Source organism: Trachinotus anak, unplaced genomic scaffold, assembly GCF_046630095.1.
Source record: "Trachinotus anak isolate AG129_WGS33_773 ecotype Australia unplaced genomic scaffold, CSIRO_AGI_Tana_v1 ptg000018l, whole genome shotgun sequence".
Taxonomy (NCBI): domain Eukaryota; kingdom Metazoa; phylum Chordata; class Actinopteri; order Carangiformes; family Carangidae; genus Trachinotus; species Trachinotus anak.
In genome coordinates this window covers 10,363,550-10,380,893 of record NW_027273869.1, presented here as the reverse complement: position 1 = coordinate 10,380,893, position 17,344 = coordinate 10,363,550, and the positions used below count along the sequence as shown (strand labels likewise).

The 17,344-nt window shown below is 41.8% G+C and overlaps 2 protein-coding genes across 8 annotated transcripts in view; both read right to left on the bottom strand.

Annotated features, from left to right (window-relative positions):
- The window catches only part of znf800b (zinc finger protein 800b), a 29,602-nt gene extending 24,872 nt beyond the window's left edge, over window positions 1-4,730 (bottom strand). Inside the window, exons 1-2 of one of the 6 annotated variants that reach the window (XM_071502895.1) lie at window positions 3,909-4,048; window positions 3,399-3,593 (exon numbers count right to left, since the gene is read on the bottom strand). Coding sequence is in view for 1 of the 6 variants with exons in the window: in XM_071502899.1 (XP_071359000.1) it covers window positions 3,399-3,401 (3 nt within the window). In the remaining 5 variants the exon portion in view is untranslated. Of the gene's footprint in view, window positions 1-878; window positions 1,011-2,597; window positions 2,736-3,398; window positions 3,594-3,908; window positions 4,049-4,139 lie in introns of those variants that run through there. The other 5 variants (XM_071502897.1, XM_071502899.1, XM_071502900.1 and 2 more) reach the window with 5 other exon arrangements.
- Window positions 4,731-10,038: 5,308 nt separating this feature from the next.
- atxn7l1 (ataxin 7-like 1) overlaps window positions 10,039-17,344 on the bottom strand; it is a 29,013-nt gene continuing 21,707 nt past the window's right edge. For both annotated transcript variants that reach the window (XM_071502907.1, XM_071502906.1), the window contains 4 exons: window positions 16,823-16,944; window positions 15,659-16,198; window positions 14,901-15,153; window positions 10,039-13,873 (listed from right to left, as the gene is read on the bottom strand). In XM_071502907.1, coding sequence (XP_071359008.1) covers window positions 13,856-13,873; window positions 14,901-15,153; window positions 15,659-16,198; window positions 16,823-16,944 — 933 coding nt within the window. In that variant the 3' untranslated portion in view covers window positions 10,039-13,855. The remainder of the gene's footprint in view (window positions 13,874-14,900; window positions 15,154-15,658; window positions 16,199-16,822; window positions 16,945-17,344) is intronic.

Here is a 17,344-nt window from a genome sequence, read left to right as displayed (position 1 = left end):
CAGCTTTTAGAGGGGGTGATGGTGACAGGCCTAAGCTGAATTGATTAACTTTACCGAACATGTACAGTACATGTCTACATCTGAACTCAAACTGAGTCAGGTCCTCTGTCTGTCAGTATGTGATGCAAAGTAAGTTTCCAATCAAACAAGTCCATACTAAAATAGCAGCCACATGCAGGTCCGCAGTTGCATGCAGCTTTGCAGTAATTTGTGAACCTTAAATCATCAATGATAAAAAATAGTCAGGGTCTAGATAACAATCACTATTTCTTGACTTGTTTTTCCTTTGTTTAATCGCAGCTATAACAAGACCTGATACACTACCTGGGTGTATTCACAGCTTTTTAGTACAGGAAGTGGACACTGCCGGCCTATATATGTAAAATAGGCCTGTTAGCAGTCTCTGTCTTCTATATCCACTACAACATAAGCCTATACTCGATCCCCATGCTGACTGGTTCTTCACTTCCTAGTTTGACAATTTCGGGACTTTCTGCCTGTGAATAAGTTCTCTGGGCTCCGGTGGATGACACCATGCGCAGTGCCCAAAAGCGCAACAGCAACAAATAAAACGTCCCTGGATAAAAACGCCCTGCTCATCTCCAAGCCAGAAACGCGTGGCGCGCTGTGGATGTAATAAAAACGACGAGTGTGTATCCAGTGTACGAATCATAATCCAACGTTAGTCTTTGCGATGTTAATGAAGGTTTTACGGTCCTCACGATCCTGTAGAAAGGCATTTATCCACACATGAGCGACTCCACAATAGCCACATGGACAGAGCACCATGAGGGACGGACTGGACGGATACACTCCTATCCGACTGGCCTGTCGAGCCCTTGAGCCGGTTTAATCAGTGTGTGTACGCATCCACTTACGCATCCCAGACGGTGCGATGGAAACATAACCATCCCGAATAAACTGCGCGATCTTCCGTGTTGTTACAGAATCCCAGGTCGGTGCACTGCTGGAGAGTGGAAGCGCACGGCGATTGTTGCCGCCCGAGTCCGTGTCTATTGGTTCCCTTTCAGCTGGGGCAGCGTCAGCACACACACACACACACACACACACACAGTCTCCATTTGCAACTCCATCGCCCCCCATGGGCGTGCGAGGCCGCGGGCTGTGACGCAAATGGCACTGGGTGATTTGCAAATGACATATCTTCCTAATTCAGTGTCGTCGCCGCAGGGACTGGTCCAATTCACCAGATATTACACACAGAGATATCCATCCGACGGTGGGTGACGGGTAAATAAAGGCGGATGAGCAGTTCGCTCTACGGGGATGCGGTTGCATAACTCAGGAAACTTAATAAAAATGTGCACGGAGCGAGCGATGTGCAGTCTCCGTGGCTGATGTTTCGTTGTTGTTTCGATTTTGATCGTGATGGCCTGTACCGTAACACTCAGCACACGGTCGGTCCTCGACTTTTGGTCACAGGAGGAACCAAGCAGAGCGTGTACACAGGGAACCGAGTGGCCTCGCTATGGTGGATGTGTGGTGGCCAGTGCTAGGACGCATGCACGTAGCTGACGGGGAAAGACAGGACAGCCGGAGTGGGACTTAGGACCGCATTCACAGGCCATAAAGGCCCGCATGAATACTATTGTACTCTTTTATCCAAGAGTCCCCAACTATTTACAAAAGGTTGGCCAACACACACAAAAAATATCGCGGCGAAATGGTGGCGGCGGTTACAGCAGCTGCCACTGTGCTCTGCGCAAAGCAGCAGCACAATCATTGCGCAGCGCCGGACTTCCCCAGTTTTGTGCAAACTATGTGGTTCGTCCAAAAGACTTTTATTTTTATCTCATTCAGGCTGTCCTCGTCTGGCAAGCAGCGAACCAGAGCGCAGGGCAGCCGCCGTTCTCATGGCACGATTTGCATCGCCCCCATTATCCCCGAAAATCTCTTTTTACACGGTTATATTGTCAGCCTAAAAACGCCACTATTATGAGCAACAAAGGGGCAGCTTAACTTGATCAAAGGAAAAGCCAAGTATAAAATGCACCTTTCAAGCCGTAAAAGAGAGGCCCCTCATAACGATTGCAGCATGGCAGGGGAGTGCGGCGTAAAAACGAGCTAACCCGAATAAAATACACACAAAGACAAGGTGCAGCACTCCCATAAATACGTCCATCACCACCTGGGTAATAACATTAAACCACCCTCGGTCATTTGGATCAGCCTAGGGCCGGCGAGGATGACATTATTATGAATGTAAAACGCTGCGTTTTGCGGCTCCGTGCCACCTTTTCCAAGAAGCAGCTTGGCGCACAGGACCGGTGACCCTTCCATCTTTGCGCGTCCTTCTACCGAGCGAAATCATCACCGATCTCATCTTTTGACGATTCACTATTGAATAAAACACGTTGCAGTAAGTGGTTTGATCTTCGAGGGGGTAAACGCCACATGTAAAGGCTGCTACAAGTCTCTGAAACTATTCCTCTCCCCACCGCGGCCAGGCAGAAACAAGAGGGCGATGACGCCATTTTCTGCAAAAACAACCATGCTCGGGAAGCCAAAGCGAAGGAGGTTTAACCCGCTCCGCAGCCCTCCAGTCCCGCTGAAACGTGCTAAAAACAAGTCCTTACCTTGTATTTCGTGGATGGGTGGTGGGATCGTGTGTTTAAAGGGGTAATACCGCGCGGCCGTGGCCACTTCGAGTCCCGGAGATTGTTTATTTCGCCTCCCAGCGTCCCCGGTTCACTCTGAACAAGTTCCTCTCCGAGCCGCTGTCTTTGTGCACCCAGAGGAGCCTCTCAGCACTAAACCGGTCTCTGCGCAAAGGTGCACCCTCTATGTCCAATTTCGGCTGGAAATGCCGACACTTTTGGGCGACATTGCGAAAAAAAGGGAAGGATTCGGCCTCTTTTAATGAACAAAAGTTTTATCATTTTCCAACTTTTGACCGACGGGGACGGTTGTACGGCTGATTTATTCCCCAAAACGCGCAACCTTTTGAGGACACGTCCTCCACAAGAGTCCACGACGCGAACGCAAAATAAAACACCCTCCAAAACTTAACGCAACAGATTTAATACTTAAAAAAAAAAAAAAAAAAAAAATCATAATTAAATAAAATACTCATTCACCAACCATTAGAAGACTCAACTATAATACCCAGAAACGCGTGGCCAAAATTTGATGGCTTTTACTTATTTAATATATATACACGTTCTGTATATTATATTAAATAATAAAATATGATTTACAAGTAGGCCTTCATTATACCACTGGCACACTCTTGGTAAAAATGTCCCTCCAGGAGCCACATCTGAGAAGTTTAACCTCCTTAGACGCATTAGGGAACAGATTTATCATATTTAACTTGTCAAACATCACTTTCTGCACTGTGCAGGTCAAATAAATGGAAATGAATATTAATGACCTACCATTGATTTAGGTGGGGGTTCGCTGCAGTCTTAACAAAACTTTGGCAACAAGTGATGACAGATTCCTCCTCTTCATTAAAGCTGATTTCAGTGGTTTTGGTCTGAGGCGAGTACAGGTGCCACCGAGTCAGCCACGTTTCGGCTCACATGTTGACTATTGGTTTTAGGTTAACTGTCAATAACTTCACAACGCCCCTGCAAGCAAAAGTAGAGGCTTTAAAAGCATATTTAAATGTTTTCTATTGAGTCTCAACTAGTCTAATTTACCGGATACTCAAGCGTCGCTAACTCAAATTAGCAGTAGCGAGGTTAGCCAAGTCAAACCAGATAACTCTTTAGCTTTACATTACTTCCCCTCACTGCGGCTTTCCCCCACGTTAAAACCCGCTCATAACCAACTTAAGAAACCAAACCACGGACATGTCAAGTGTTTTGCGATATTGTGTCTTCATAAAACCTCAGGTGTGCGAGTATTTTCGCCGACAAATTCAGCTTCGTGCTATTTCTCACCAAAGCTAGTTAGCTTAACTGTAGGAGCCCAGCGGGACAGCAAGGTTAACGCCAGTCCTTTACACTGACAGCTACAACAGGTCAGCCTTTTATTATTATTATTATTATTATTATTATTATTATTATTATTTTAAAGATATCATAGTTTCTAAAAATCAAATAACTACTGAAACTGTGGACTCAAAACAAGACAAGTAACTGTAAGGTCACGCGACTGTGACACATCCTTACCTTGTTTACAGACTGCTGAGAATAAACCTGTTTGCTGGGACCATCAGTTTTTGTTTTTTCCCAGCTGAATGATACTTCATTTAAAATGTAAAACTTGTCAAATACAACAACTTGCCCCAATCTTAATTAACCATCCGAATTAAACGGCTCCTAAGCCTAAATTAGCCGACTAATTAATGCATCTACTAACTGCTGCTCAGAAGAAGCATCAGATTAGCTCAGATAATTGGAGCCAGCTGGCTCACACTGCTGGTACAGTAACACGCAGTGACCGTGGGACGGTACAGGTGACCGGACAGGTGACCGGACAGGTGACCGGACAGGTGAGTGCCTGCAGGTGATGGGGCTGAAGGAGCTGATTCAGTGGAGGTGCTGCGGGCCCGTGATGCCAAGTGACAGGAAATCACATGAATGATAAGAACATGTGCATGTGCTTGACAGAGGTAGGCAGGAAGTGAATCAGAGAGGAAGAGGAATTTGCAGTGACTTGTTGAAGGCTTTGTAAATAAATCAATAAATAACATACTGCAGCTGAGGCAACCCAATTGGTGTATTGCTACACCAGTGCAATCCAGTTAAAACCAATTTTCTCTGTGTAAAACATGAACTCTCATTGACTAGAGCTCAAATAATTATTTGAACTGAAATAAACTTTTACACAACTACTGAACATTTGCTTAAGTACAAAGATATTGAACATTAATAACACTCAGTATAGCATACTTAAATAGGAATGTCAGTACATAGTAATAGTACTTTAAAAGAAGCAATTTGGGTATAGCTGTATAATGTGGGGGCCCACTCTAAAGTACAGCTTGTATTCACAAAAAAAAAAAAAGCTTAAGTACTATTATATAGACTTCCACTCTGGAATTAGTATAGCTTAATATTTCAGTACAATCTGGAAGTATAGTATTAGGCATACAGTATCATAGAAGTCAGTACAAGAAGTTCTACAGTGTAGTAGCAAAATATAGTCGTTATTACCAGTAGTGACTGTCTTCAGTAAATAACTGGACTTTTTTCCATAACATTTGGCACTTTTCTTATAGTGCATCTGAACATTATTACCTTGTTGCTGTCCTTATGCTATGCTGTCGGTTTGGTAACTCAAGGATATGTGCTCATCAGTAAGACGTCAGTGGACGTCCTCAGTATTTGGTGAGGTCACCAAAAGGCTCCAAAGTGAGTCCCGTCAAACTCTCTGCGTGGTAATTCATTTCAGTGAGCAATATCAGCCGGAGTGCTTTGAAATGCAAAAATGTGAATCCAGTCAATTAAACTATTATTGTAACCCTACAGTTCGAGCTTGATTTAGAGTATGTAAGTATAGTTAAGTAAAGTGCCCCACTTAAGATAAGCTGCTGTCCTACTTTGCCCAGTACAGGGTGAAATTCTGATTTGGACACATTGTGAACAAATTTATATGTTGCACCTGTTGTAAAGGATCCTTCTTATTCTGGTGACATCCTGAGCTACTCAGAGAGATTTTTATTTAGCCACCTGGTTAGGCAGCATTTGATAGATATCCTATACAAAATAACACACAAAAAAAAATAAAAAAAAATGCTATACCTCTGCTGAACACATCCTACAAAATCTTAATCCAAATCAAATAAAGACAAACACTCCACTCATTCAATGCAAAGTGGGTATAAAGTGCGGTCGCTGGGGGGAATTTATAATCCCTGCCAGCTCCTTCCTTTAGGCTCACGAGAGCTCGCAACAAAAGGTGCCCACCACTATCGCATATACACAATTAACTAAAGCACCAGCATTATTCCATTATCATAAGAATGCTGTTTGCAAATGGGGGGGGGGGACTCCTCGGCATTCATGGACGTGGCCGAATAGAGCCGAGAGCTTTTATCTTCTCAGTTACATGCAGGCTGCGTTTATTGCACCACATGGTGACATGTTTGGACACTTTCTGTGCATGACAAACAATCTGTTTACACTGGCGATTTCAATAGCCCGTCTATGATTATAGCATGGGGCTAAAACTGGGGCTTGAATGGAGGAACTGGTTAAGATGCTGGAGATTTGGGTCCAACTTCATCCACTCAGTAAAAGACAAACAAGCTCAAAATTAGACTGATGAAATATTGTTTTGTTTTTTATGATTGACAAATTTGTGAAGGGTATGAAAATCCCCAAACATTCAGTGTAATCAGATCTGTATTCATCTTTCTTCCAAATTGATGGGGAATTGAAGCCTTTTACGAAATATTTTATTTATTTATTTATTTATTTACTTACCAATGTTGCCATTTATCCCCCTTATATGTAAATATCAGACAGTCTTGGTAGCTGCAGTAATTATGAATTCAGAAGACGACCTGTGCAGTAACTGTTCATCCCAGCAGGAGTATCTGAATAAATGAAGATTAAGTAAGAGCTGTTCTTCACTTTGGGGTTAACATCATTTGCTCTGCATTGCATGATCTGATATGTGGCTTGAAGAGGTTCTGGGGTCGTGTTAAGAAGGTACACGGGGTGTCAGTGTTGCTGGGAAGTTATTTTTCTGTCATTTTGGTCCATTAATGTGAAGAAAAGAAAAAAAAAACACAGGGAAACAGGGTAGAAAATGCCTGCTGGATGTCACGCTCAAATAAATCTAATTGGATGTAGTGATTTGTCTGGAGAGCAGTAATAGATGGCAGTAGAGCCATCTGTACAGTACATGTAACCACGGTGCTGTTTAACATGTTTGCCATAGCAGCAGTTTACACGGGTCTCTGTAGTTTTTAGGCTTCACACTAGATTCCAGCTGTAGGACCGTGAGCTCTATATCATAAGTTTTACCAAGTCTAATTTTACAAGAACTGTTTATATTCAAAAGGAAGCTCAGTGCCTCCTTGAAAGCTCTAAAACCTGTACTTTTTATTTTAAAACCAGAGGTATGGCTTATCAGTTTTTACCCCTTGCTTAGTAAGATAAGCTCTGTATTACAAAAATGGTTAAATCTACTACACTGCCCAGCGTAAAAAGGAACAGAATATAAATACAGTATGTTTTGGGCTGAATCGTTTCCTCTTCAAAGAAATATGCTTGGAAATGGAGTATGCATATGAGCGAGATCATGGAGCTCTGTGCATAACAGGGATCATAAAAAAATGATGCAGCAGCTCCTTTAGTGGGGAAATTCTTGCAAACTCCAGCCTGAGATGCAAACATTTGAGCAATACACACAATGCACAACAACGACCACACCTCTTCCCGCCAACCGCCAACCTAGATCCTGCCCCACCTCACCCTCAATAAGGGGGTTAACATTAAATTTGACTGTTACTGTAAGATCAATGAAATAACTTCAAGTTACTGGCATTTCACTCCATGTACCTAGCTCCAACCCTCACAGGACAACACACATTCACAAAACCAAAACATCAAAATTTAGGTTTCAAGATGGAGCCTTTTATCATTTTAACATTTTCACACTTGTTCCAAAAAGCAGGTTTCCAGATATCTCCGCTGAGTAAATCTTAGTCTCTTTATGATCTCTTCATTCTTTTTTTTTTTTTTTTTTTTTTTCAGTCTCTAGTAATCACTCTCTGGGGGTCTACAGTCACATCTGACTCAGACTTGAGGACACATTAGCTGTTCCCCACAACAGTGACAAAGAGCACTTCCAAGGGCTAAATAGCAGACAATTCCCAGTCATAAATGTTGGCAAACCCACAGATATAAAATCACATTTTACTAACTGTTACTACACCTCACTTCTTACTTTACTGTTCATTCATGTGGTTTAATGTGCAATAAGTGATTTCCACGCACTGGACGAACAAGACATTGGGAACACCTTGTTTTCCCTTTGATAAAAAATAAGTCAGCTGATAAATCCTGGTAAATTTTCCGCTTCCTTTCTGAACCTATCTAATGAACATCAAATGTGGCAGACATAAAACGAAGCTGGTTAATGAGGCTCCATTAGCCCTTTTCTTAATCTGTAAAAAGACCAAGACTAGCCTGTGTTTTATGATTCTTGTTAAATCTAATTGTCCCCCCCCCCCCCGTAGTTGGTTAGTTAGGAATGATATGTGGGCTCCACCTCAGGACTCACACTGACGTCTTGAGGTTTTTGATCTAGAAAAGACGCGGCAAAGATGAGCTGCACACCAAACTCTGTGCATTTGCAGTTCTCTACATTACTTTGGCTCAGTCTGCAAATGAAGAGCAGCAGCAGGAATCCTGCGCTAAAGTTGCAGTTGCTGTTAGTATCACCACAAATTTATATATATATATATATATATATATATATATATATATATATATATATATATATATAAATATCTTTCTTTTTAACCTTTTTTTTGTACTAAGTTTCACATGTAAGGTCAAAGTGGTAAATTTGGTGAATGACCAGCTGGAGCAAAGATGAAGTCTCAGTAGCCGGTTTTCCCACTGTAAACAATAACAACATAAAACCAGTGCTATAAAGAGAGAAGGGCCGTAAAGTGTCCTCCACAGAACAATCTGAGTTAATGCTCAACCATGGGCTCCCATGTCACCTCAACTGCACATGAGATCGGTGTTTTAAAAAAAAAAAAAAAAAAAAAAAAAGTGGAAGTCTTATCGTCTTATTGGTCATCTTATTTGCAGGTCAAATGTCAGGGAGAGCTACATCACCACCGGAAACTTGTCATGGATTCAACATCGTGCTCCGAGATGTTGAATATTTACCAAGGCAGCTGTCTGAACCTGCTTTCTGATTAAAACGTTGCATTTTTAACTAATACGCAGCTTCTCAGTGCTTAACAGCTGATAAAAGATGGACTACAGAATTAGCTTTGCGCCTAAAATAGGCCTCAAGTAGGCTCCTCAAAGACCATTTGTTATGCTCTTCATTCTGTGCAACACAAAATTTGTTTATGGTTTAATTTTCTTGCCAACATAAGCTGAAGAGTCACAATCCAGGAGCCTCTTTCGAAGTCCAGGAGAGCCCTTCAGTTAATGAAGCATCTGGTTAGTTCACACCAAAACACAGGTTAATAGCAACAGTCGTGCTTTAGTGTAACGCTGTTTACTGTATGTGACCAACACAGCCTGATATGGTTTAGTAGAAATGGAAAGCTTTGAAGTCAGGACAAATTGAAAGTCTGATGATGATGGTGCTAAAGGAAAAGACAGGGGACCTCTACAGTTACATTTTGTGCTAATCTATCCGGTACATGTTGAATTTTTTTCACAGGATAACTGAGACGTTTGACCCGCTGGCGGAGCTCCATGAAAAGCCATCAGAACTACAAATGGGCAGGGTTCATCCTCTGGGCACCACAAACATCTGTACCTAATTTTCTGACAATGAATCCATCCAACAGTTGTCAAGAGATTTTGCAAAAAAAACACCAAAATGTCATCCTGCCCATGGCTGGAGAGGAAAGGTCAGGGGATTACCACGGTCGGTAGCGTGGGATTGATCCTCTAAATGCAGAAGTTGCTGAGACATTTCAGTCTGGACCGACCAACATCACTGCCACTGGAACCAGCCTGCTCAAAAAAGAAAACAAAAGTTGGCACAGATGTTGAATGTCCAAACTCTTTTCAGACTCTGGCTTGGAGACACAGCACAGCGCAGTTAAGTGTTTTGAATAATGAAGGTAGTAATTACAGATGCAGGTGGTAAAATTTAAGCTTAGAAATGTGTCAAAATGTGGTACAATACACAATATATGAATGAAGCTTCGCTGTGAAACACTGACAACCGAGGAAGCTCTTTGTTATTCTCCTCTCTTGCAACACTAAAACATCATGTCAGACAGAAATGATGAGTTCAGACAGAAAATGTTGAACACACAGTCACAAAAGTGAAACAAACAAAACAAACCTTCGTCAGCAGAGGGACTTTTCTTCCGGTTTAAAAGCTGCATCCTCGATTTACAAATAACACAACCACCACTTTCAATCATTTAATAAAAGCTTGAATATAAGACCTTTTTTTGTTTGTTTGTTTTTTTACACAACAAGTGTTAAATTGTTTTGATGGGAAATCCATTTTCTGATCCAACGGCAGTGAGACTTAATAAACCCCAAATCTAACAAGGCATTTTTCAGACATTCAACTTTCACCACAGTTTGGATCAGATAGAAAAAAAAATAAAATATCAACAACAGTGTGCTGGTTCAGGGGCCAACTCACCGAGAATATACTCTTCATCTTCTTTTACTGTAGTTGCCAGAAACACTTTAACAAATATATAGATATAGAATTTTTTTTTTATATCTCAAATATTTATATAAATAGAAGTTGATTAAAGATCTGGGCATTATGACAAAGTGCAAAAAAAGGAACAGGGAGGGTTTTTAAAAAAAAAAACTTAATACCTCCATAGAATTGAACAAAGACAATATACAACTGCTCTGAAATCAACATCCATGAGCTTTGTCTTAATTTTAGCTGCAACAAACTGTAACTTCTCTTTCTTCTTACTATAAACAGTAAGTGAGGGTGGCATTTCCCAAAACCATCTTAGCGCTAAGATCATCGTCTTTGATCTGTAGATACAAGTGAGCTGGAAAATCAAACTTTCCCACCACGCTATAATTTTTTTAGCCGGTAAAGCAATATGAACCATCTACTGTATATACTAGTGTATCTGTTGGTCTTTTAAAGCAGGTTTGTCGACTGTAACGTGTAAGCACGGCAGGTGGCAACAGGCTGCTAAACAGAGAAATCTGTGAAAATTAAAAAAAAACAAAAAAACTGTTAATATTACAATTGCAGGCATGTTAACTGTACACTGTGAGTACCGAGCTAAACCATGTGTATCTACAGTAAAATGAAGACCACCACGCCGGCACTGCTAAACTGATCTAAAAAGCTGTTAGACGACCTCGCCACTTGGCCTCACAAGATAAAGACGGTTTAAAAACATAGTTCTGAGCATTGGAAGAAATATGGAAAAGGGGAGAACCACAGGCAAACAGGAATGTGGGGCCCTTTATATGAAAATACCAAGAACTGCCTGGTTTCACAAAACCAACTTTTTTTCATTAGAGTACATCACGTACACATTCTGTACTGGGGTGGTTTCCACTGAAAATGAGAAAAAGAAATACTAGCGTAGAAGCCAAACTGTTCACTGACATTTTGTACCATCATCTCCACATGTTTCAGGGCTTGAGCAACATCTAAGGATGTCAAAGTCTTCAGTGGAGTCCTCTTAAGAACACAATGGACTCTGCAGGTGACTACGAGGATCAGAACCAATCAAAACCCTTTTTAGACTGAGGACCACCTAGATACCCTGTGCAGCCCTATTTCACATTTTCACATGGTTATGTGTAAGTTAATTATCTTAACATTCTTTAGTCAGCTCTTAAGAATTAAATAGGGGTGAATATCCTGATCAGCACATGGAAATGAAGCCCCGACCTTGTGCTTGGAGGAAAACGGGCACCCTCTGGTCAGGATGGAATAATGAACCATACTGACAGATGTAGGCAACGTCTTCTGTAACAACTCTGACTTTCGTTCTGGTCGGTTTCACTGTAAAAGGTAGGAAATGCTTCAAAATACAACGTAACTGTACATCAGTGTTCATCCTTAACCTTTGACCTGAACCTCCAATCTTTGGACTGAAATACTTAGGTCATGTGACGACAACTGAGCCATCTCCATGACAACTTAGTAAACTCAATTTGCTGGTGAACACTGCAGCTTTGTCCCAGTTCCAAACTACATACTAATTCTAAGAAGGTTTTGAGTGTGTAGTGTAAAAGTAAGAAAAAGAGTAGATTAAAAAAAGTCAGCATGCATCTTTAAATTTTTTTTTTTTTTTTTTTTTTTTGAGAGCGGTGTTAATGGACGGTATTGGCCTAAAGTGCGATGCAATGCACATAAGGAAATGGAGGAAAGCTGCAAAAAGTTAAATAAAATGCAGGTAGTGGTGAGACCGCTCCAGAAAAATCTCTTTGGGAAGTCAAATTGGCAGCGGCTTTCCAAAGCAGTGTGTCGGCGCATATATTGTATCATTTCCTGTTGGTATAGAAGAGTTAAACGTGTTGATTTCTTGTATACTAACAGCAATAACAGTATACTACAATGATTAGTAAATAATGTATACTGTAAACAATTAGTATGGATTTGGGACACAGCATTAGAGATGTGGATGAAAGCTCTAGAAAAAGCAATGTGCAAGTGGACCTTGAGTTAAGACTTTTCTCGTCAGAAAAAAAATTAGCCAGAATTAACTAGACTCAAACTGAAGCCACAGTCAAAGTTCATATCTGGCTGTGTGTGAATATTAATTAGTATTAATTTCAAAACATAAAGCTAATGAACAAATTCTTGAAGGTTTTGAGAAACCAGACCATTCTCATCAATTCATCATCATTATTAAACGCAGACCAAGGTAGGAGGGCACAAATACTCCCTCTTTTAGCTGATATTTAGTAAAAGGGGACAATTATTAATAAATACAAAAATAATAACAGATATGTACACATTTTCAACAATATGAACTACCATAATACTTTCAACATTTCTTCAAAATGCCATAGAAATTATTTTTTTGCTCAAAATGTCTCTGTAACTCAAACCTCAACAGTCCGTTAGAAAACAAACATCATTTAAGAACATAAATTATTATACATAAAAAAAAAAACAAAACATCCAACACCGTAGTAATAATTCCTTTTCAGGTGCAAGTCCTGACACACATACAGGAGTTTGTGTTTCTTGCAACATTTAAACCAGAACAGGGAAAAAAACAAAACAATCTTCAAATAAAATCTGATTTCTTCCTGTATTGAAATTACAATGCATTGACGCGGTGTTGTTGGTAACACAGACATTTTTTCTTCCCTTGTGTGAACAGGTCCTTGTGTGGCACTGCTGGAAACTGCTCTGGAGTCAGTGAAGAGGGAAGTGAGGCCAGTAAGTGCACTTTGAACACGGGCATGCTGGGATGGACAGGGAATGAAAAAAAAAAAAAGAAGAAGAGAGAATTTTAGAGATGTGGAAAAAGTTGCTCCATGTGAAGAGTGGAGAAGAAAGATGGAGAGATATAAAGAAAAAGGAAGAGGTTGAGGAAAAAGCTGGACAAAACCAAACTAAAGCTGTTGTCTCCTCCGTCTTTGAGGAGGAAAAAGCTAAAGAGAAAAAAAAAGGGTAGAGGGGGTGGGGGGCAGATGAGGTGGCATAGCTGAAGTTGGAGTCCTACAGTAGTCGTGTCAGTAGGTCCTTCAACCATCTAACTCCCACTCCTACAATCACAGACCTCTTTCCTTGTCCGCTGACCAAACACAGCAACAGGAACATGGTCAGAACAACCAGAAAATAAACTCTGATTGCTTTAAAAAAAAAAAAAAAAAAAAATGCCTCTCCAAAAAAATTGTACAGCGGTGGTATTATTAACAATGCCTTGAAAACTTTGTGAGGCAAATTCCCTTTTCATAGGATGAGTTTTTGGATTCCACCGTCTTGTTCCGACAAGACCGCGACCGCTGTGATGCACGGCAGCTTTCCAACAAAAGGATCCATGGCCAGGGATGGAGAGTGGAAGTAAACTGCCAGCTCAAATGTGAGCATAGACTCCAGAGCCCCGATATCACAGCGGGTGAACCGAGCTGTCACTGGGTAAACAGGGGTGACATCGCCGAGATGAAGCAGTCTGATTGGTGCTGTCAGTGGAAGAGTGGTGAGGTCAAAGGTCACAAACGGTGGTGGCCTGCACAGCTGCCCGACATTCTGTCCATGAAACTGGTTCCTGTCAGTGATGCAACTTGGCCTGTAGAGGGAGGAGGACAGAGGGGTGTTAACTGGATTTCATTTAGTGTGGGTTTGCACTGTGTAAAGCAATCTCTGCACTTTTTAAAAAATATACATAAAGCTTAGCAATGAGCGATACTTGTTTAAAAGAATGAAACTTTACTGCTCTGTATCTGTGTGCTATTATGCACTATGCTTACAGCAAGTTTCGTTATTTGAAAAAAATTACCATCGACTGCCTTTTCCCACCTGACCTGTGCATTTTCACATTGACATTAGGGCTGTCACTTTTTCTTAAAATTTCAATCAGAAAATTAGAACAAGCACCTTTCAATCTGTAAGAATCTGTCAGTTCATAAAATTAACTGTAATTCTGATCTGATCTGTTGTATCTCCTGTTGAAGTAAACTAGGCCACTGTTGTTCTCTTTGCTAGTATGAAATGACAAAAACTAAACAATCCATGTTGAATAATAACTGTGAAATTGCACTTTTGGTGAAATATGTTGACGGGTGGAAGCACTGTCAAAAAATTTTGTGCAGGCATTCATCGCCCCAAGATGCAGTTAATTGAAAAACGGGCAAAGAGTAGGCCAGTGTGTGGAGCCGAGACTTTGTGCATGCCAGTTTGTGGCGAGTATACGTTCACCAACCTGTGGGTAAAACAGCACTCCCTCAATTATGCAAAACTTTAAGCCTTAATAAAATTTAAATGGGTGAGTTATATAAAAATTCACCCCCCATACAGTTGTTATGAAGTAGGAAATTAGCTATAGAGACCAAAACTGTTTTGTACCAGCCTGTTTTTGGCACTTCCTGTTGGCTTCATTTCTCAGCCCTGGAGGTTGCCACTTGTTTAACAAGAGGTGATTTATATAATGTCTTTATTGCCGATTATAGATCAGTACTTTCTACCAAACAGTACATTGAAATGGTACTCTCTCTTGAATTTAAGTTCGTCTTGATGATTCAGATTTGACCACACCACATCATAGTCTGGGATACTTTTAGTCGCGGGTTAATGAAAAGACAGGATGTAACGCCGACCTGTCTTGGGGACTCCGGCCCCAAAGCCAGTATCCCTCCAATGTCGTTTCCTTTTCCAAAGAGGCTCTCCAGTCCGCCCGGCCTGCTCAGCTTGCTGGCCTTCCCTCTGTAAGAGCTAGGACTCCTCCTCTTCCTCCCCTCTGCTCCTCCCCCGTAAGCCAGGGGTCCAGAGGGGGGAGCCAGTGGCTGATGAGGCGTGGAGGCAGGCTCCCTGGATGGTGAGTAGGGTATACTGGTGGTGCCAAGATCGCGACTGGAGAGGAGCAGAAGAGGAGGAAAATTACCATCAATGACATATAGTAAGTTCCACCTCAACCGTCACTGTACAGCTGGATTTACTTTGACGAGAATAAAATTATCGCGGCAGATTTTACAGAGCTGTATATTTCAGAGCAAAGCCAAACACCTGTCATCACAGCCTTTGCACTGCTGGCACTGTCCTCTCTGTTTACACACTGCTCTACTTTTAATGAATCACCCTCTCATGTGTTTCTCTACATACTGTACTATGTTATATGCTGAGCTGAGCCTGTATTGTGTTGTTTGTAACCCTGGCTACAGTCTAAGTTTCCCTCATTAGATCATCAACACTAACCCAAATTTAATAAGCCTTTCATTTCAGTATATTATATGTAATGCTCTTGGATACAGGGCCTTCAAATGAGTGAGCAGATCCTTGTCATATCTTCCCAAGAATACAAACTTCTTTTTTACAGCGACTTCATCCTGAACAAGCAGGTAAAACAAAACCTGCTCACCTGCTCTGTGAGTTGTGGCTTTGAGACCCTTCAGATCTAGATAGCCAGTCATCTCCGCTGCGCCAAAGCCCGCTTCCCCCACGCCCAAGTCCCTTTTTCCTGGCTGGTGAGGCAACTGTGCCTCCTGAACCTTGGAAAGTTTGATGATAGCTGCTACCGTTCCTCTTGTGATTATCCACAGTTGAAAATAAGGAAGGAGAAGTAAGGGAGGAGGACAAGCAGGAAGAGTTTTTTCTCTTCTTAGATCCCCCTACAGAGTCCTCTGTGTCTTTGGATGGGCGGCTGGTTTTATGGGTGCCGTTCCGCGCTTTGCCTGGGGTGGAAATGGCAGTGAGGGGTTGCGGGGCATCTCGGATGCTGAACACCCCAGCTGTGGACGTGGACTGAGGGAAGGTGGTGGTGGTGTAGGAGAGGGAAATGGAGGGGGAAGTGAGGAGAGGGGAGGTGACAGGGGTGGGAGAGGGAGTCTGCTGTGAAGTGATGGAGGAGGTACCAGAGGAAGAGTGGGAGAGGAGGCTCTCAGCAGCCAGAGGCACCTTCCTGGAACCCAAAGGGAAGAGACACCTTAAAAGTAATGAAGTTGTCCCATTGCCAGTTTAAAATCAGAGTACTAAACAGTTATTACCAATCAATACACTGTATAGTACTGAACAATGGTTTTCTTTTTGCAGGATCAATATGATGAAAAATCCTTCTTTCCAATCATTCTTCTATGATTCTATTATCAACGCTGGAGGCCTGTTGTCTTTTTCTCTTTCTCTATCTCTGATGTTGTCCCTGCTTTCCTTGAACGTTAAATGAACTGGCTTCTTGTTTGATTACCTTTATGTGCGACATAAAAAACTTTCTGTCCACGCAATAAACTGCGTTTCTCTCTCCCTCATAAAACAGGTTGGCACTCACATCAACGTTCTCTCATATTTACATCTGCTTATATTGACAGCAAACCTAATTTTTCCAAACTTGACAGTTTGTTTTGGCGCATGTTTGCCATCCATTTGATTTGTAGGTGCTTCCTTGTGAAATCCAAAAAACAAACATTCACACAGTTACTCATGCATGCACAGACTAGAGATGAGCCCCTTTTGTTCATTTAGTTTTCAGTGAAACAGCTCGATCCCAAGAAAATCGAATCGCCCACAGTGTACGTTCAGGGACACTCACCTCCACATCTGTGCGTTGAGGTGTTTCTCCACCATGCTCTGGAGCGCCAGCCTCATCCTGTCCCATCGCCTGTCGAACACATAGTGGCCCCGTCCCATGAGCCTGCTGCTGAATACGCAAATCTGCAAGGAGGAGGAGGAGGAGGAGGAGGAGTGAGCACCACAGGAAGTGGGAGAATGATGGAGGCAGAAGGGAAGTAAAGTGAGGCGTGCAGAGAGGAAAAAGGAGGAGAGAAGGAGACAGAGGTAGATGGAATGGTAAAAGAGGAAGAGAAGGACGGATGAATGAGGAGGAGGTGGAGAGAAACACGGAGAAAAAGAGAGGGCGGGAGTCAAAGACAGAGCAGGATGTGGAGTGAAAGAGGTGTCAAATGACAGAAACAGTGATAGATGAAAAAGAACAGATGACGAAGAGAGAAAAGAAAGTGGCAGAAAAATTCCAAATGAACACAGGGAGATATGAAAGATGATCTACCACAAACAATGCTAAAATATTCTTTAGAACTTCAGATATGCAAAAAAC